This window comes from Neoarius graeffei, chromosome 6 (genome assembly GCF_027579695.1).
Source record: "Neoarius graeffei isolate fNeoGra1 chromosome 6, fNeoGra1.pri, whole genome shotgun sequence".
Classification (NCBI taxonomy): Eukaryota; Metazoa; Chordata; class Actinopteri; order Siluriformes; family Ariidae; genus Neoarius; species Neoarius graeffei.
Genome location: NC_083574.1, coordinates 41,029,151 through 41,048,824, shown reverse-complemented (window position 1 = coordinate 41,048,824; position 19,674 = coordinate 41,029,151). Strand labels below are relative to the sequence as shown.

General features: G+C 40.8%; 1 protein-coding gene across 5 annotated transcripts in view; it reads right to left on the bottom strand.

Moving 5' to 3' along the window:
* The window catches only part of srgap1a (SLIT-ROBO Rho GTPase activating protein 1a), a 287,015-nt gene extending 267,568 nt beyond the window's left edge, over positions 1 to 19,447 (bottom strand). For all 5 annotated transcript variants that reach the window (XM_060923667.1, XM_060923668.1, XM_060923664.1 and 2 more), the window contains exon 1: positions 18,907 to 19,447. In XM_060923667.1, coding sequence (XP_060779650.1) covers positions 18,907 to 18,976 — 70 coding nt within the window. In that variant the 5' untranslated portion in view covers positions 18,977 to 19,447. The remainder of the gene's footprint in view (positions 1 to 18,906) is intronic.
* Between the last annotated feature and the right edge of the window lie 227 nt (positions 19,448 to 19,674).

Here is a 19,674-nt window from a genome sequence, read left to right as displayed (position 1 = left end):
TGATCAAAATTCTTAAATTGGCACATTCAAAAATTCAACAGAGAGTACTTATTTTCTACTTTAATACAAAGATTTTTGTAAATTTACTGATTTTCAAAGAGTCGCTGTGGTGAATTTCTCATTATATGAAAATTTGTGTCTCTGTTAGTTTTAAAACTTTAACAATTATAAAACGACATCTTGCCTGTTGTCCCCCTTTACAGATGCCACCGCTGTTTAGACTCAACTTCACTCAAGTCCCTCAACTTTAGCAGTTTAGAGTAATATTACTGGAAATTAATGAAAATCTCATCTCATTATCTCTAGCCGCTTTATCCTGTTCTACAGGGTCGCAGGCAAGCTGGAGCCTATCCCAGCTGACTACGGGCGAAAGGCGGGGTACACCCTGGACAAGTCGCCAGGTCATCACAGGGCTGACACATAGACACAGACAACCATTCACACCTGCGGTCAATTTAGAGTCACCAGTTAACCTAACCTGCATGTCTTTGGACTGTGGGGGAAACCGGAGCACCCGGAGGAAACCCACGCGGACACGGGGAGAACATGCAAACTCTGCACAGAAAGGCCCTCGCCGGCCACGGGGCTCGAACCCGGACCTTCTTGCTGTGAGGCGACAGCACTAACCGCTACACCACCGTGCCGCCCCTAATGAAATTATATTTAACAAATTTAAGTGTCACTTAAGAATGATTAACAGTTTCTTAAATTTTCCACGAAAGAAAGAATATAATGACTAGTGAACTAATTGCAAGTAATCTAAATGACTAGTAAAATAACATTGTATTGGCACATGCTGACTGAAGAGTATCATAAACTGAGTATCTGCAACTAATTTAATGTTGACAGTATTTGCAAAATAAAACGCCGTTGTCTTCATATAGTTAATCGGGAAATTGATCCACTCTTGATAATGCATTTACTGTCAGTAGAGGCGCTGACTGTTTCATGCATTTAAATGCTGGTCCGGTCGCCATTTTTGTTCACTTCGGCATGGCAACATAAATACCGGTCTCTGCATGACAGCAGCGAAGCTATTGGCTAGGACACCCAGCTCAGATACCAAACAGCCAATAGGCACACACGATTTATGCACGCTATGGGCAAGCCTCGGAAATCCCCCAACAAAGTTAAAGGCAAAGTCCGACACTGTAAGGGCTTATTTGATACAAAATATTTAGTTTTAATTTGTGCAAATAAACTTTTTGGACATTCTGTTTCAAATACTGGATTCCGTGTTTTTCATCCGTTTACCAGGATCACGGAAAACCGTCATCTCTAACCCAAATGTATGTGCACAATAGGGCTGTAACGATACACCCAACTCACGATTCGATTCGTATCGCGATTTTTGACCCACGATTCGATACGCCCACGATTTTTTTTTAAATGTTTTTTTAAAGTAGTAAATTTGACTTATTAACATTTACTTACTTACATTAACTATTTAATAACAAATAATTCAGACCACTGCAGAGAATGAGTAATATGTATGCAAAAATGAACAAATGTATATCCAAAGATTGTTTTATTTCTCAAAATAATACTGTTCAGCCGGAAACTCTATTTTTTTCGGTTCTGAAAAAGTCATTTTTCCAAATCGTGTAAATCCGTTAAGATTTTTTTGGGGGGGGGGGGGGGGGGGGTATAGGGGTGGCTCTCTCACTGTCTCACTCTCATAGGGCCAATGATTTTGTGTGATCGCGGAAAACAGACGGAAATTACGGAATTTTTATGGTGAAACATTGCTCGCGTGTCAAAATGTAACTGCCGCAGAAGGCTTCCGCCCAAGCAGACATGCCTTCAGTGTTGCCAGATATTGCTAACGTTTTCCACCCCAAAATATGTTCAAAACCAGCCAAAAAGCACCTAAACCCGCCCAATCTGGCAACACTGCATGCCTTTCCGGTCAAGTGATTGTGATTGGCTTGTGGCACACCTAGCCAGCCAATGAGCTGCTTGTTTACAGATTCGCTCCCCGCGTCGCAACCAGAATGGCGACCGCTTAAAAGAAATGAATGCTCTGCCAGTGGCGAGTGTGGACGTTGCGTGACTCGCAGAAGATTGTCGCAGGTCGGCGAAAAAATGACTTACTAATAGATATTAAAAAAGTAAAAGTAATTTAAGTAAGTTTAAAATGTAATTTAAATAAAAAGTAAAGTATTCATTAATTTAAGTTTGGAAGCGCCTCTGTTTTTGGGCTGAGGAGAAGTTTGAAAGGGTGTACCGCGATTCTGCCTTCTTGTATCGCGATACGGATCGTGGCTCTGCGTATCGCGATTTCGATTTCGATACGCATATTGTTACAGCCCTAGTGCACAAGCTATGAAAAAGTGAGTTTTTGGCTCAGCCTACCAGCGAGTGGCCTAGTGGTTAGCGTGTCCACCTCTCAATCGGGAGATTGTGAGTTTTACTCACGGTCGGGTCATACCAAAGACCATTATAAAAATGGTGCCTACTCCTGTCTGGCAAGGCACGCTGCAATACAGATGCGAATGGGGAGTCAAACTCTTGCGGTTACCAGAGGACTAGCCCCCCACTGTAACCCTAGCTATGTACCATAGGCGAGAGGCCGAGGGCTACAAAACGGAGATCAGCGCCACCAAACGTGCCATGAATGGTGCAGGAAGGACTTTGACTATTTTTACTTTGTCTGAAGCCGATAGAGACACCTGTCTGTATGTGTATGTTTAACAGAGTTTGAACGTGTTTAAGAATGTAATTGGCGTGCCAACCTCAAGTAGTGATTCCACAGTTGCGGTGTGGCGCCATTGTGTACTGACTGTGTTAAGTGCTATGTTACATAACCTTAGCTCATGATATAATCCTCCATGGCTAAGTGTTCTCCAGGAAAGGAAAGGATTTTGCAACTTTGGTTCAAATGCTGGCTTCGACGTATTTCTGAGCAGGCTATTTTTTCTATTTATGTACCATAGCTTCTATCTTCCAATCAGAAAAAGGCTGAGCTCAGACCTACCGGTACGCAGGTTTCAAGTTCATAATATGTCCTCTTTAATGTTCTCCATCTGCCAATGCTGCAGTACAAAAGGCACTTTGTTTGCAGATCGAATGCAGAGCATTTACCAACAGATATACAACAGACATACCAGGAATGTGCCTTCTGCTTCATTTTAATATTCGAATATCTGTAAGAATGAATGAATGAATGAATGAATGAATGAATGAATAGTGGCGTAATCAAGTATCATTTTTAATATGATAAAACCTTCACATATTTGTGTGTTTGACAGACGTAGTACGTGGAGCAGAACTGCATTTATACCATCTGAAGTTTGCAATCTGTTGCGTCAGCTACCTTGACACTTTCAATAGCTGTCAGCCAGCAGTGACAAGGACACGGACTCGTATTAAAGACTGAGCCTAACTGCTTTTCCTCCCCATTGTAGTCATGTACTGTGTGCGTGTGATTGATAACGGCTGTGTGCTGATGAGGCAGGATGTACTGAAGTTCCAACAGCTCAGTGAGCCAGACTGAAATGCTCCAGGAGATCTATCCCACTTGAATCTCCCTTAGCACCCTGGAGGTCACTGAAGTGACTGAAGAAGGTCCTTGTGGTTAAAACTTAACACATGCACAGGACAGAGGACTAAGGTACCAACAAAAGTTACATTATATATTTAACCCTTTGATGCAAAACATGGGTCAAAAGTGACCCGGCTGAGTTTTTATCTTCTATATCTTTGCAATAAATTAATTCCATCATTCAGTATTCAAGGTATTCCTCAATTAACTTGTTTTTGATCATCATACATCCTTATTTTATTTTTTCCTTTCTTACTTTTTGAATAAAAGCCCTTTTTGTATCACTACCCTTCTAATGCACAACATGGGTCAAAAACGACCTGCATTCATTTTCCAGGTTATTTCATGTATGGCTGAGTGTTTCTATGATATACTTTTGAAATAAATTCATTTTGTCATTTACTTTTCCAAATATGCAGTAAATATCTTGTTTTTGTTTAGCACAAATCATCATTTTTATTTTTCCTTTCTTAAGTTATGAACAAGCACAGCTTTTGTAATTCTACATCAAGTTTACACACATGGGTCAGAACCGAGCCGCATGCATTTACTCCAGCGTTTGGTGGGAACTGTGAATTGTGCTTGTGTCAGACATTTCACAGCTCAGCACAGCGCCCTTTGCCCATCTCATACATGGAAGTAATGTTTTTCAATTGTTCTAACATTACCTTAGAAAAAAATTGATTAGTTTAGGTTACCTTGAGAGTGAGTAGATTACCTGTCAGAAAGTTACAAGTAATTACTATTAGCTATCGAGCTGTTGACATATTCTACTTTAGTTAGCTAATTTTATTGTAGTTGGCTTAGCTAACGACATAGTTAATAAATAAATAACTGGCCCCATTCACTGCTAAAGTAATTACTTGAAACAAATTATTATTATAGTGTTAAGACATTTAATTTTAAATCGCACTTGGATGACCCATGTGTAGTAATATAAAAAGTATTTTTGTTCATAAAGTAGGAAAGAAAAAATTAAATTAACGATTTGTGGTAATTAAAAACAAGATATTTAAAGAATACTTGGAATATTCAATCATAAAATAAATTGATTTCAAAAGATAGAGCAAAGAAAAACTCAGTCAGCATGAAATAACCTGGAAAATGAATGCGGGCCATTTTTGACCCATGTTGTACATTAGAAGGGGTGTGCATATGTTTTGCATCAAAGGGTTAAATTGGCTGGATTAAGAGCAATGGGTTCCTCCCAGAATCCAAAAACATGCAGATTAGGTCAACACACCTAAATTGTTGATAGTTGTGAACGTGAGTGTGAACGGTTGTTTGTCTCTCTGCGTTAGCCCTATGACTGGCGACCCGCCCAGGGTGTACTCCACCTCTTGCCCAAAATGACTGGCTTGAGTTTCCCCCATGACCCTGTATAGAGAGCGTGCACGTAACATCACGAGGTCACGTGATATTTGTTTATCTGCCATCTTGGACGGCATGGCCGCGCATAGAACTTAGACGAACCCGTTCTAATTGTCAAGTGTGTGGGAATAGATCTTTCGAGAATGGTTATATCTTGTTCAGCATTTGGTTGTACCAATAGACAGGGCCAAAAGGAGGGCCTGTCATTTTATAGATTCCCCGCAGACGAGGAGAGACGCGCAAAATGGGTGTCCGCTGTGCGAAGAGAAAACTGGTACCCCAGTTCTACCAGCCGAATTTGTAGTGAACACTTCATATCAGGTAGGTGTAATCTTCTAATTCAATACTCCTAGTACATCTGTTAAGTTGATTTTCGGATTGAATGATACGGTAACTCCATAGTCGGTGATTTGTGATTTTTTTTTTAGACAAAAACATACATATTTACAACCCTGTCATTATCTGGAACTGAGTTTAGATTTCGAACATTCTTACGATAAAACGTCCTGCATAGTCTCTTTATGATAAACGTCTTAATGCCACTTACCCGTGAGGTTATCAAGTAGACATTCTTCTTCGGAACCTTCCAGAGGTATAGTTGGGATACCCATCCCGCAACAAAATATTTATAAGCTTCCAGGCTCTTGTAAGCTTTGAGGGCTTTGCCAGTGTAACACGATTCACGATTAACAAGAAAATTGTAAATGTCGTGGTAGGCCAGATTGGGCAAATCGCCGGCACCGCAGCTCCGAATTTCCCTGAACAAGGATTGCGGCAAGTTGTATGGATCTGCAATCCCCAACCTGGAACACTTTTCCACGTAACGCTGCCTCACGTCACCTTCAAGATGCTGAACAAACTTAGACAAGTTATCGTGCGATGTAGATGGGGTATTTTCCATTTTCTTGGGGATTACTCCCTGGATCCATTACGCTCACGCAAGGTAAACAATCCTGAAGCCGTCCAATATGGCGGAGTAAACACGGACGGGTCACGTGACTGCACATCCTCTATAGATAATGGCTGGATGGGAAGTATGGTGATGGACAACATGAACACTGGACAAATCTTGCTATTGAAAATCTCAATTATACATTCACTACACTGTAAACCCGAATAAGTTGAGTTTACTTAAAAAAATTGAGGAAAGTGGTTGCCTTAAAAAAAAAGTAATTATTAATGATTGAATTGAGTACCTTAAACTTACAATCTTCTGGTAAGTTTAAGGTACTCAATTCAATCATTAATAATTACTTATTTTTTTTAAGGCAACCACTTTCCTCAATTTTTTTAAGTAAACTCAACTTATTCGGGTTTACAGTGTATAAGTAGATAGTTCTGCATAGCACTAGGAAAGCCTACATGACCAGCAGGAATGGCCTAACATATCTGAGGCAACAGTGAGTGCATGAGTTCCCATTCACTATCAAGAGGCACCCTGATAAGACTGGGACGTTCATCTCGGGCAACACCAACACCACATAGATCAAGAGAGAGAGAGCAAGCAGCTTGAGCTTAAGTCAGGCTTATGGTAACAATACCAACAGGCTGTGATCCAAACACCACAGATCTGGTCATGACTGGCCGGACATAAGCTGATAAAGACGCATTCCAACCATCGCCTTGGCTGCCCCCAAGTTGCTGGATCACTGTTATCATACTTATTACCACATTGTTACTGATACACACACCATCAAGCCTCTGTGCCGGCACATTCTGAGAACAACCAGACGGTGACACCAGGTAAACAAACAGCAACAAAGCTATTGGACACATTAGAGATTATTTGCAATGCAAAGATGACTGCACAGTCAAAAGCAGTCAAAAAAGAGAGTGATGCAAATCATATTCAAATTGTTAATTAATCAAGCACAATCAAACTAAACATTGAGCTTCTTTTAGAAAGTAAATCAACCCTCAATCCAAACTTTGTAAAAAAAAAAAAAAACCTCAGTTTTTCAGTACAGTAAAATGAAATTCAAGTATGTTCCCAACCCATTAAGGTAAAAATGCAGCTTAACATTTAACCCTTTGATGCAAAACATATGCACACCCCTTCTAATGTACAACATGGGTCAAAAATGGCCCGCATTCATTTTCCAGGTTATTTCATGCTGACTGAGTTTTTCTTTGCTCTATCTTTTGAAATCAATTTATTTTATGATTGAATATTCCAAGTATTCTTTAAATATCTTGTTTTTAACTACCACAAATCATTAATTTTTTCTTTCCTACTTTATGAACAAAAATACTTTTTATATTACTACACATGGGTCATCCAAGTGTGATTTAAAATTAAATGTATTAATACTATAATAATAATTTGTTTCAAGTAATTACTTTAGCAGTGAATGGGGCCAGTTATTTATTTATTAACTATGTCGTTGGCTAAGCCAACTACAATAAAATTAGCTAACTAAAGTAGAATATGTCAACAGCTCGGTAGCTAATAGTAATTACTTGTAACTTTCTGACAAGTAATCTACTCACTCTCAAGGTAACCTAAACATAATTGATTTTTTTCTAAGGTAATGTTAGAACAATTGAAAAACATTACTTGCATGTATTAGATGGGCAAAGGGCGCTGTGCTGAGCTGTGAAATGTCTGACACAAGCACAATTCACAGTTCCCACCAAACGCTGGAGTAAATGCATGCGGCTCGGTTCTGACCCATGTGTGTAAACTTGATGTAGAATTACAAAAGCTGTGCTTGTTCATAACTTAAGAAAGGAAAAATAAAAATGATGATTTGTGCTAAACAAAAACAAGATATTTACTGCATATTTGGAAAAGTAAATGACAAAATGAATTTATTTCAAAAGTATATCATAGAAACACTCAGCCATACATGAAATAACCTGGAAAATGAATGCAGGTCGTTTTTGACCCGTGTTGTGCATTAGAAGGGTAGTGATACAAAAAGGGCTTTTATTCAAAAAGTAAGAAAGGAAAAAATAAAATAAGGATGTATGATGATCAAAAACAAGTTAATTGAGGAATACCTTGAATACTGAATGATGGAATTAATTTATTGCAAAGATATAGAAGATAAAAACTCAGCCGGGTCACTTTTGACCCATGTTTTGCATCAAAGGGTTAAACTCAACGCACATCATATGGTTTCGGTCCTGAATGTCCTGAAACACTGCTAGCTTGTTACATCATCGCAGGTGAATTCTCAAATCTAATCTGCCTCGAATCTGATAGGTCGCATAGGTCAGAATCCGATGGGTCTCAAATCTGATTGGTGTTATTTGTTTTTATTAACAAATAAAAATGTATAATAATTGATACAGTGATGTTTTCCCTACATAGACACTTATTTAACATTTATGGAAGTGTTATGTTGTGTTCAGACGAAAAGAGGCAAGAGCATCAAAGCGACCAGACGTCTTTGATTTTCCACTCAAGTTAGCGTGCCTTGGCAGCGAGCAGCAACATGACTGTTGCCGGAGTGTCTTGGGTGGTGGGCGGCATCAGAATAAACTTGAAGGACAGGCAACTTTATAGTAATGAGTTATGACGTGGGTCAGTGGCAACCAATTGAAATTTCGAAGAGCTCTGCTCTAGTCAATACAACCGTGTACATTTTGTTTCCAATTCAAACCATTCCCAAGTACAATGGAGGAGAAATTAATAATTGTGGTGGCGAGCTTCCTTATTATTTATGATGTGTCCCTGTTTGCATACAGGGGGGTAAAAAAAAAAAAAAGGCATGGACTAAGATGTCTGAAATTGCAGGTGTTCCAGGTGAGTTGGTGAAGTGCAGAATATATTTTGTATAAAAATAGGAGGGAACTGCATCCTAGCTAGCACCATAGTAGACAAAACAGTGTTTGCTAACTTGACGTGAATCAGTTGATAATGTTAACGTTACTAATTTAGAACATCAGTCTTTGCCTGATCATAATTAAATGTGTAACTAGAACAAACACGATATGGCTATTTACTCACATCTGTATTATAAGAAAGATGCTGCAGAATGAGACAAGAGGTCTTCTGACAATTTTTTTGCAAAGATACCAGCTGACATGTCTATTTTCTCTGCGGCCCCTTTAAATAAAATTTGCAAGACCAAGCATTCTGAACAAACTTGTAGCTGCCTCTACATCTACGTCACAGAGTGTCCACGAACTTCAACAGCATTATTCGCAGAGCAGGCAGAGCAAATTTTGATGCTCTCGCTGCCTTTGTTCTGAACACACCATTAGTGTTTGTAACAGTCAGCATGTTTTCTGCCACTGGAAAGTCTTCAAGGTAGCGGACCTTGCGCTTTCTCATTTCTCTGTAACATGACAATTAACTATTTTTTCTTAGTCTGATTATCTTTAAGAGAGAGAAAAGAGTAATGCTGGTTAGGAATGACTGTTTATCGCTACTACACCGTAACTAACCTGTCATGTGGCTGTTCCATAACATTATAAACATTACATAAAAAGTACAGCATACAGTGGTACTTGAAAGTTTGTGAACCCTTTAGAATTTTCTATATTTCTGCATAAATATGACCTAAAACATCATCAGCTTTTCACACAAGTCCTAAAAGCAAATAAAGAGAACCCAGTTAAACAAATGAGACAAAAATATTATACTTGGTCATTTAGTTATTGAGGAAAATGATTCAATATTACATATCTGTGAGTGGCAAAAGTATGTGAACCTCTAGAATTAGCAGTTAATTTGAAGGTGAAATTAGAGTCAGGTGTTTTCAATCAATGGGATGACAATCAGGTGTGAGTGGGCACCCTGTTTTATTTAAAGAACAGGGATCTATCAAAGTCTGATCTTCACAACACATGTTTGTGGAAGTGTACCATGGCACGACCAAAGGGGATTTCTGAGGACCTCAGAAAAAGCGTTGTTGATGCTCATCAGGCTGGAAAAGGTTACAAAACCATCTCTAAAGAGTTTGGACTCCACCAATCCACAGTCAGACAGATTGTGTACAAATGGAGGAAATTCAAGACCATTGTTACCCTCCCCAGGAGTGGTCGACCAACAAAGCTCACTCCAAGAGCAAGGCATGTAATAGTCGGCGAGGTCACAAAGGACCCCAGGGTAACTTCTAAGCAACTGAAGGCCTCTCTCACATTGGCTAATGTTAATGTTCATGAGTCCACCATCAGGAGAACACTGAACAACAATGGTGTGCATGGCAGGGTTGCAAGAAGAAACCCACTGCTCTTCAAAATGAACAATGCTGTTCGTCTACAGTTTGCTAATGATCACGTGGACAAGCCCGAAGGCTATTGGAAAAATGTTTTGTGGACGGATGAGACCAAAATAGAACTTTTTGGTTTAAATGAGAAGCGTTATGTTTGGAGAAAGGAAAACTCTGCATTCCAGCATAAGAACCTTATCCCATCTGTGAAACATGGTGGTGGTAGTATCATGGTTTGGGCCTGTTTTGCTGCATCTGGGCCAGGACGGCTTGCCATCGTTATGCTTGCTGAATTATACCAGTGAATTCTAAAGGAAAATGTCAGGACATCTGTCCATGAACTGAATCTCAAGAGAAGGTGGGTCATGCAGCAAGACAATGACCATAAGCACACAAGTCTTTCTACCAAAGAATGGTTAAAGAAGAATAAAGTTAATGTTTTGGAAAGTCAAAGTCCTAAATCCAATCGAAATGTTGTGGAAGGACCTGAAGCGAGCAGTTCATGTGAGGAAACCCACCAACATCCCAGAGTTGAAGCTGTTCTGTACGGAGGAATGGGCTAAAATTCCTCCAAGCCGGTGTGCAGGACTGATCAACAGCTACCAGAAATATTTAGTTGCAGTTATTGCTACACAAGGGGGGTCACACCAGATACTGAAAGCAAAGGTTCACATACTTTTGCCACGCACAGATATGTAATATTGGATCATTTTCCTCAATAAATAAATGACCAAGCCAAATATTTTGTCTCATTTGTTTAACTGGGTTCTCTTTATCTACTTTTAGGACTTGTGTGAAAATCTGATGATGTTTTAGGTCATTTTTATGCAGAAATATAGAAAATTATGAAGGGTTCACAAACTTTCAAGCACCACTGTAGCATTAATTAATAAATAAAAATTTGCAAACTTTGGTAAGCGTCTGTGGTATAAGAGAAATAAAACAATTCAGTATGCGCTGTTATAGGAAAACAAGAGTGCTCTGAGAGCACAATATCCCCCGCTGGCAGCTATATCTATGCTGTAAGTGCTTATTACACCCTCATGGAATTGTCGAAGTACAAATTTGGTAATCAAGGGCCATAACTCTGGTGAAATGAGACCGAATTGAACAAAATTATAATATGTGCATTACCAACATATAGCAAAGCCTTCTGCAAAGTTTCGGAAAATCCCTACAAAAATTGTGAGAGAAGTTGATTTCAGAAGACGAGCACACTTTCATGAAATTTCATGAAGTATAAGTTTGTTAATCAAGGGCCCTAACTCTGAAAAAATTAGACCGAATTGAACTAAATTGCAATATGCATATTACCGACATATAACAAAGCCTTTTAGATTAGATTCGATAAAACTTTATTGATCCCTTTGGGAGGGTTCCCTCAGGGAATTTAAGATTCCAGCAGCATCATTACAGATAAACAGAGAAAAGAAATAGAGAAAAACTTCTAGATAAATTAAAATAAATTAAGTATTTACATATACAAATATAAAAGAATAAGATATGGGGAAGAGAGGAAGGGGGGAGATGGGGAAAGGGGGAGAAGTGGGGCTAGGGTGTGTGTGGGGGGGGGAGCAGGAAAGATATTGCACTTTATATTGCACATTATATTGCACATTGTCCGGTATTGCTTATTGTTAGGCTAGGCTAGGCTAGGCTAGGCTACTGCTCCTTCCCGTCCTCTGTCCTCCTGTTACCCCTCCTCCCCCCCAGAGAGGAGTTGTACAGTCTGATGGCGTGAGGAACAAAGGAGTTTTTAAGTCTGTTCGTCCTGCACTTGGGAAGGAGCATTCTGTCACTGAACAGGCTCCTCTGGTTGCTCATGACGGTGTGCAGAGGGTGACTGGCATCGTCCATGATGTTCAATAGTTTGTCCATAGACCTCTTCTCTGCCACCGTCACCAGAGAGTCCAGCTTCATGCCGACCACAGAGCCAGCCCGCCTGATCAGTTTGTCCAGCCTGGATGTGTCCTCCTTGGATGTGCTGCCCCCCCAGCACACCACGGTGTAAAACAGGACACTGGCAACCACAGACTGATAGAACATCCACAGGAGTTTCCTGCAGATGTTAAAGGACCGCAGCCTCCTAAGGAAGTATAGCCTGCTCTGTCCCTTCCTGTATAAGTGATTGGTGTTACAAGTCCAGTCCAGCTTGCTGTCCAGCCACACCCCGAGGTACTTGTAGGAATCCACAGCCTCCACCTCGACTCCCTCGATCAGAACTGATCGTGACCTTGGTCTGGACCTCCCAAAGTCAATGACCAGCTCCTTGGTCTTCGAGGTGTTGAGCTGCAGATGGTTCCTTTTGCTAAGTTTCGTGAAATTCCTCCAAGAACTGTGAGAGGAGTTCATTTCAGAAGACAAGCACACCCTCATGAAATTGTCAAAGTACAAGTTTGGTAATCAAGGGCCATAACTCTGGTAAAATGTGACTGAATTGAACTAAATTGCAACAAGTGTTGGCAGGCAAAACAAACCTCGCCCGGTAGCACTTATGATGAATATGAAGGAAGCTATTGCGAAAAAAATAGGTACCCTATGGGTATATGTGGCTACTGCTTATAAATAAATGTATTTTCTGATCTCATGTCCATACAGTAAATACAGCATATATATTGACTCTATGAGGCAGTAGCCACAAAAATGAAGCATTATCCAAAAATGAACATTTTAAAAATCACAAAAGTAAAATATACCAAGTGTCTGTACTTTATATTATTCTACTCTTACCTCTTCCAGTTTTTGAAACTGAAACCTCCGAACCGAGGCTGACATACACACGCTGTCGCCATGACCCAAACTCTTATTTCCCGGAAATGGCCTGGCGCTAGAGCTCAGTGGAACACACTTTGCCTCTGTAATAAACATAAACATGTCTGAAAGCGATTTCTTTAGCCTAGTCCATTTATTTCGAATGGTGAACCGAATTGTATACACTCACTGGCCATTTTAATCAGAACACGTGTATGCGCATACGCAGTGCGCAAATGTTACAATCTTACATTCTTACAGCACGATGACATAGTGGTTAGCGCCTTTATATGAGGCAGTAGCCACAACAAAAATGATTTTGACCTTTTTGGTGACCTTAACCGGATGACCCTCAAAATGTTGGAGGTTCTATTTGAGACCGATGCCCATATATCCTGAAAGTTTCATGAAGATTGGTCCAGCTGGGGGCATCGTGGCTCAGGTGGATAAGGCGCCATACCATAAATCCAGGGACCCGGGTTTGATTCCGGCCCGAGGTCATTTCCTGATCCCTCCCTTGCTCATTTCCTGTCTCTACACTGTCCTATCCAATAAAGGTGAAAAAAGCCAAAAAAAAATCCTTAAAAAAAGATTGGTCCAGCTGTTTTCCCGTAATATTGTTAACAACCAACCCAACCAAAAACAATACCTCGCCCCCTGGTGGACTCTGTCTTTGGTGAGGTAATATGTGTATTACCAACATATAACAAAGAATCCTGTCAAGTTTCGTGAAATTCCTCCAAAAATCGTGAGAGGAGTTGATTTCAGAAGGTGAGTACCCTTCCTGGGACAGACGGACATCGCCAGGACATAATACCCCTTCGGGCCTTTCGGTCAGCGGGGGATAATAAACTGCATCAGGCTGTTGTTGATTATTTTCTTGTAACTGTTTGCACTGTCATATTTTATTCTTCACATAATACCTTTATAAATTACATGTTTCAAATTACAGCTGTCAGAATGTTGTTTCCTGTGTCTGGTTATTTTCTAACTAATTTAAACGTACTCGTTATACAGAAATAATGGTGTTATATAGGAATAATGGCAGCAATGTGGTGTAGTGGTTAGCACTGTCGCATCACAGCAAGAAGGATCTGGGTTCGAGCCCAGTGGCTGACGGGGGCCTTTCTGTGTAGAGTTTGCATTTTCTCCCCGTGTCTGCTCCGTTTTCCCCACTATCCAAGGACATGCAGTTAGGTTAATTCCCCATAGGTGTGAATATCTCAGCATGAGTTGTATGGCAGTTGCTAGTGGCACTTTTGTATGTCTTCAACTCAGCCATGTTGAGATGTGTCCTTCATAATTCAGTTATTCAGCTACAGTATAAGAAAGGATGATTCCAGTGCTATTGAACTCACGGAAATGGCGCTATATAAGACTGTGATCACTAAACTCATAAGGTATTAATCATCTGCCAGTATGTTGTATGTCCAGTACTAATATCAGAATAACAATAAGGTTACTTTAAGACTAATATGACTTCATAGCCATGACTGACAATTTCTTGACCCTCCTCCCTGACGTCATGCAAGGACACAAGGACATGTACGATGATTAGTCAGGGTCATGTTGCCAGTCTCCAGACCAAGACACAACAAAAATTTATAGCACTATGTTTGTTTAATCTGACATGGTGACTATCGTGAAAGACAAAACTGTCATGTAGTCTGATCCCAAAATTATGGTAGTTTTTTTCCCCCCTACAGCCGTGCAGTAAGGCATGTTGATCTAAAGTGGTGCCATTACAGCATGGTGTGGCTGGCTATGTATACCTAATGAGCTGCTGCGTGAATAACTGTGCATGACTGCTTATTAAAGCCTTAGTCATCACTGGCACATTCCTGCCATATGACTGCTGAGTAATGCCAACTCATGAGTGTCCAGCTCTCCTTTTCCTTCCTTATGCTCTCTCTATTGAAACATGAATAATAAATGTGTCATTCATGGTTGAAGGCCAAATCTGTACAGTTACTCCATGCCAGAAGCTGCTTCTTCCCCTAGCTACAGGAGGAAACAGACAGAGAAGTAGGAAAGAAGGACTTAGACAACCTTTATTGTCATTCAGTATGCAACAAGTGTACACACAACGAAATTTCGTTGCATTTTGGCTCAGCACAGAATTAAATATGAAGTGTATTAAGTATAGGTAATCGTATGGGGCCGAGTAAAATTAAGGATTAATTTCACGAGTGATTTCGAAGTTTTGAAAATTTCAAAACTTCGAAATCACGAGTGAAATTGATCCTTAATTTTACGAGGAACCATACGATTACTTGTTTATAATATACAGGGCCAAATTCATACTTCGGAAGCCATTCAAGTTCACAACATTTGTCATTCACGTTTTCTGAACCAATCAGGGCGCAGGACTATCTTGCACGTTTGAATCAGTTTCTAAAGCATTCCTTGTTTTCGCAAATCTCTCGCTTTTCCCTCGAGGACTTTTCGTGATTCTTGAAAAGTAACATCTTTCAGGATTGAGCCCGGATATTTCTCTTGTCTCAGATGCCGATCCAATGCTGCCTGCATTACTTTAAGAGAGTCTGGTTCATAAGTTTTCCCCATTTTCTTTCCTGACTTTTGCATAAAACTGCGATAGCACCTTGTCTAACTCACAGCATTCATACGCCACTAGAGAGTCGTTTATTTGTCTTTCTGTGGCCCATTTCTTAAACACGGAAAGCCAAAAATTCATACTTTTTTGGTATTTTCATTTTCGCTTGCGGCTTTCAATTGGTTTATCATTTCTTCATCAAATATAGCGAAACACGGCATTGCTGAGTCAGCAGAGTCAGATATTTTGTTGAAAAAATTTGCTAATTTTTGTAACCGTAACCAAGCAACGAACTAGCCAATAGCATTTCAGAAATACGGCCCTGTGTTAAGGAAAAAAGCCCCAATCAGAATTGAGTAATCTGACCCTCATCTCATCTCATTATCTCTAGCCGCTTTATCCTGTTCTGCAGGGTCGCAGGCAAGCTGGAGCCTATCCCAGCTGACTACGGGCGAAAGGCGGGGTACACCCTGGACAAGTCGCCAGGTCATCGCAGGGCTGACACATAGACACAGACAACCATTCACACTCACATTCACACCTACGGTCAATTTAGAGTCACCAGTTAACCTAACCTGCATGTCTTTGGACTGTGGGGGAAACCGGAGCACCCGGAGGAAACCCACGCGGACACGGGGAGAACATGCAAACTCCGCACAGAAAGGCCCTCGCCGGCCACGGGGCTCGAACCCGGACCTTCTTGCTGTGAGGCGACAGCGCTAACCACTACACCACTGTGCTGCCCACTAATCTGGCCCTATGTATTATAAATTAAATTATGCAGTAGAAAAATATTATAAAAGTACAATAGTATAAAATGACCGGTGGAATTAGGAAATGTCTCATCTCATCTCATCTCATTATCTCTAGCCGCTTTATCCTTCTACAGGGTCGCAGGCAAGCTGGAGCCTATCCCAGCTGACTATGGGCGAAAGGCGGGGTACACCCTGGACAAGTCGCCAGGTCATCACAGGAATTAGGAAATGTTCAAGTTATAAATAGAAGTTTAGAGTTTGGATTTGGAGTTCAGCAGTCTGGTGACCTGGGAGAAAAAGCTGTGACAGAACCTTGTGGTCCTGCACCGAATGCTGTGGAACCTCTTTCCAGAGGCCAGAACAATCCATAGTGAGCCTGTGAGGGGTCACTGTATGAAGTTTCTATAACAATGTCATAATGCTAACAGGGAAAAGAAATAAATACTTGCAAAACACACAGTGTTTGATATGAATCTGCAGGAAAGTTTTTTACTCTGGAGAAAAAAAAATACTTGGAGAACAAAGGCTCATTTTTAACACTATGAAATAAAACCAACCACCACCACACTATTCTATCAGTGCAATCTGTGGACATATAGAAACAATACAATACAATTCTGTATACTTCACTATTTATTTTTATACTTTATTTGTTTTTATTTTTTCTATAACTCATAATGAGTTTTAATGCGTTAGTCGTGCCCGTGATGGACTATGGATGTTCCATCTGGGGAAATGTTACCGCATCGCATACAACCAAGATGGTAAAACTTCAAAAGCGCGCAGCCAGAATAATTATGGACGCTAAAGGCCTCTGCATGCTCTTGCGACAAGGCTTTCGCAGATAGCTTTTCGCAGACAGTTGTAATTTATCGTTGAGCGGGGAGTAATAGGCGTTTGCGATGTTATTCACCGCCACAACGCAAGCGGGCGCGAAGTCGCTAGGAGTAGTTGGTGGGTGTGGTTAGTGGAGTGTTTATCCTCCGGTTACTTATAATGACTAGAACTGGAGTCGTATAGATGTACGTACTTCCTCGATCAACCGCTCTTCGTGCTGCTCCATCTTCGCTCGTGTTTTTAAAAATGGCGGTCGTGAAAACAAAACAAACCGGGAAAGTAGGGAAGCGGAAGTGAGTGTACAGCGGATGTAGAGTGGACCAATCAGAGCCCTCTTGTCTGTGAGGCTGTCTGCGGTGGTCACAATTTTTGGGAGGTGCACGCAGAGCGTCTGCGAAGGGGGGGGCTATGCAGATGCCATCTGCGACGCTGTCTGCGAGGACTGGGTTGTCAGCATAAATTGGCCCTAAGTGGGATGCCCATTCACAACCACTTCTAAAAGAACTCAACATTATGGAGTTTCAAGACAGAGTTGTACATTCTAAACTAAAATTAGTCTTCAAAGCACTTAATGGACTGGCTCCGCAATATATTAGAAATAAGTTTAACTTTTTTTAGTGAAATTCATGAAAGAGATACTAGAAATCTCATCTCATCTCATTATCTCTAGCCGCTTTATCCTGTTCTACAGGGTCGCAGGCAAGCTGGAGCCTATCCCAGCTGACTACGGGCGAAAGGCGGGGTACACCCTGGACAAGTCGCCAGGTCATCACAGGGCTGACACATAGACACAGACAACCATTCACACTCACATTCACACCTACGGTCAATTTAGAGTCACCAGTTAACCTAACCTGCATGTCTTTGGACTGTGGGGGAAACCGGAGCACCCGGAGGAAACCCACGCGGACACGGGGAGAACATGCAAACTCCGCACAGAAAGGCCCTCGCCGGCCACGGGGCTCGAACCCGGACCTTCTTGCTGTGAGGCGACAGCGCTAACCGCTACACCACCGTGCCGCCCGATACTAGAAATAGTCATCATAATTTAATTTTACCTAAAGGTAAGCATAGTTTTGGGCTGCACACTTTTGCATTTAGTGCAGCAAAATTATGGAATAGTCTTTCACTGGATCTGAAAACCTGCAGGTCACTTTCTAGTTTTAGTATTAGGTTAAAGGGATTTAGTAGTTTGTAAGTTTTAGCCCTCAAAAGTATTTCATGTTATTTGTAGGTTTTATATACATATTATGTTTGTTTTGTTAAGTTTGAAGGCCACATGTGTATTATCACAATGACATTTAAGTGCAATCCTCAATAAAAAAAAATATTATGAGTCAACAGCACCTTCAATTTCGTTGTACCTTTGGAAAAGTAAGAATGACAATAAACACTTTCTATCATGACACAGACACCAAAAAAAAAAAGCCAATAAACACTCAGAGCACAATCAAGTCACTCCATTCATATAAACACCGTCATGGTGAGGAACATCACAGCTCACAAAAACACCACATCACAGCTAGAAACAAGACCCAAATCACCTTAAACTATCATTCATAAAACAGAAAACACCAGAAAAACTAATTTTATTTTAAACAGGACATAAAAGTATGTCCCCGCTATGCACGACGGGAATTATGCAAATGAGCAAATCCGTGATTTGTCGCCTAGAAATCGCCTAGAAATCTGACTCAAACTTTGATTTGCTCACAACAAACTGATCCACTGTATTCCAGATTTGTGTGTATGACTTATACACATTAATATTTGCAGAGCTCATGAATAAAAACAACTTTTTTAACTAAAATAATAATAATAATTCTGTACTAGCTGACACATATCTAGTTATGCTATACAATATATCTATCCCGTCCTATTCCTATTTTAATAGAGATAAACAAACCCACCTCCTGTAACTTTACCCCTTACCTTTGACTTGACTTTCATACTCCGTGATGATTTCTTTATCCTTTTTAAACTTGGCAGGAGGATGCGACATTTTCCAGCCGTGCTCCTGTTCCGGGGAGCCTGGTACAGTTGCTCAGTGGTTTATTTTGTAAACAGTGTAAACAAGTGAATAATCCGGGAGAAGTTGTTCGCCTTTAGGACCAAAGCATCCCAGAGATGTTCAACTTCTTAGGCTGGAAATGAGGACAGACAGAGAGACAGACAGGGCGTCGTGGGTTGCAGTGTGTGTCCAAGCCGCAGGGGATCACCATCAGTGAGCTCGCAGGACACAAACCGTTTGAGTTTCGAAATAAAACCTCTGTAGCACTAATCACACACACCACCCGTGATCTAACTCACTCAACTACCTGGACATCTCTGTAAATAATCCCTCAGATCAGTCGCACTCATACACTGACCTGTTGATAATTAAAACAGATTCCTCCCTTCTCTCTCTCTCTCTCTGTCTGTATGGAATCCAGCAGGATCCTTGCTTCTGCTCGACTTGTAGTGGATCCAAAGATTTGAACCCAGCAGCAGCAGCATCTGTCGGAGAGACGCTGTGGAAACGGGGAGGGATTCTGATCCCGGGTTGCCAGATTGAACTCACACACTCTTGCAGTGGTGCTTTTGTGGCTGGGAACTGCAGTTGACTTGCTGACTTTAGGACTGCAGTTGAGTTGCTGACTTTAGGACTGCGGTTGACTTGCTGACTTCAGGACTGCGGTTGACTTGCTGACTTTAGGACTG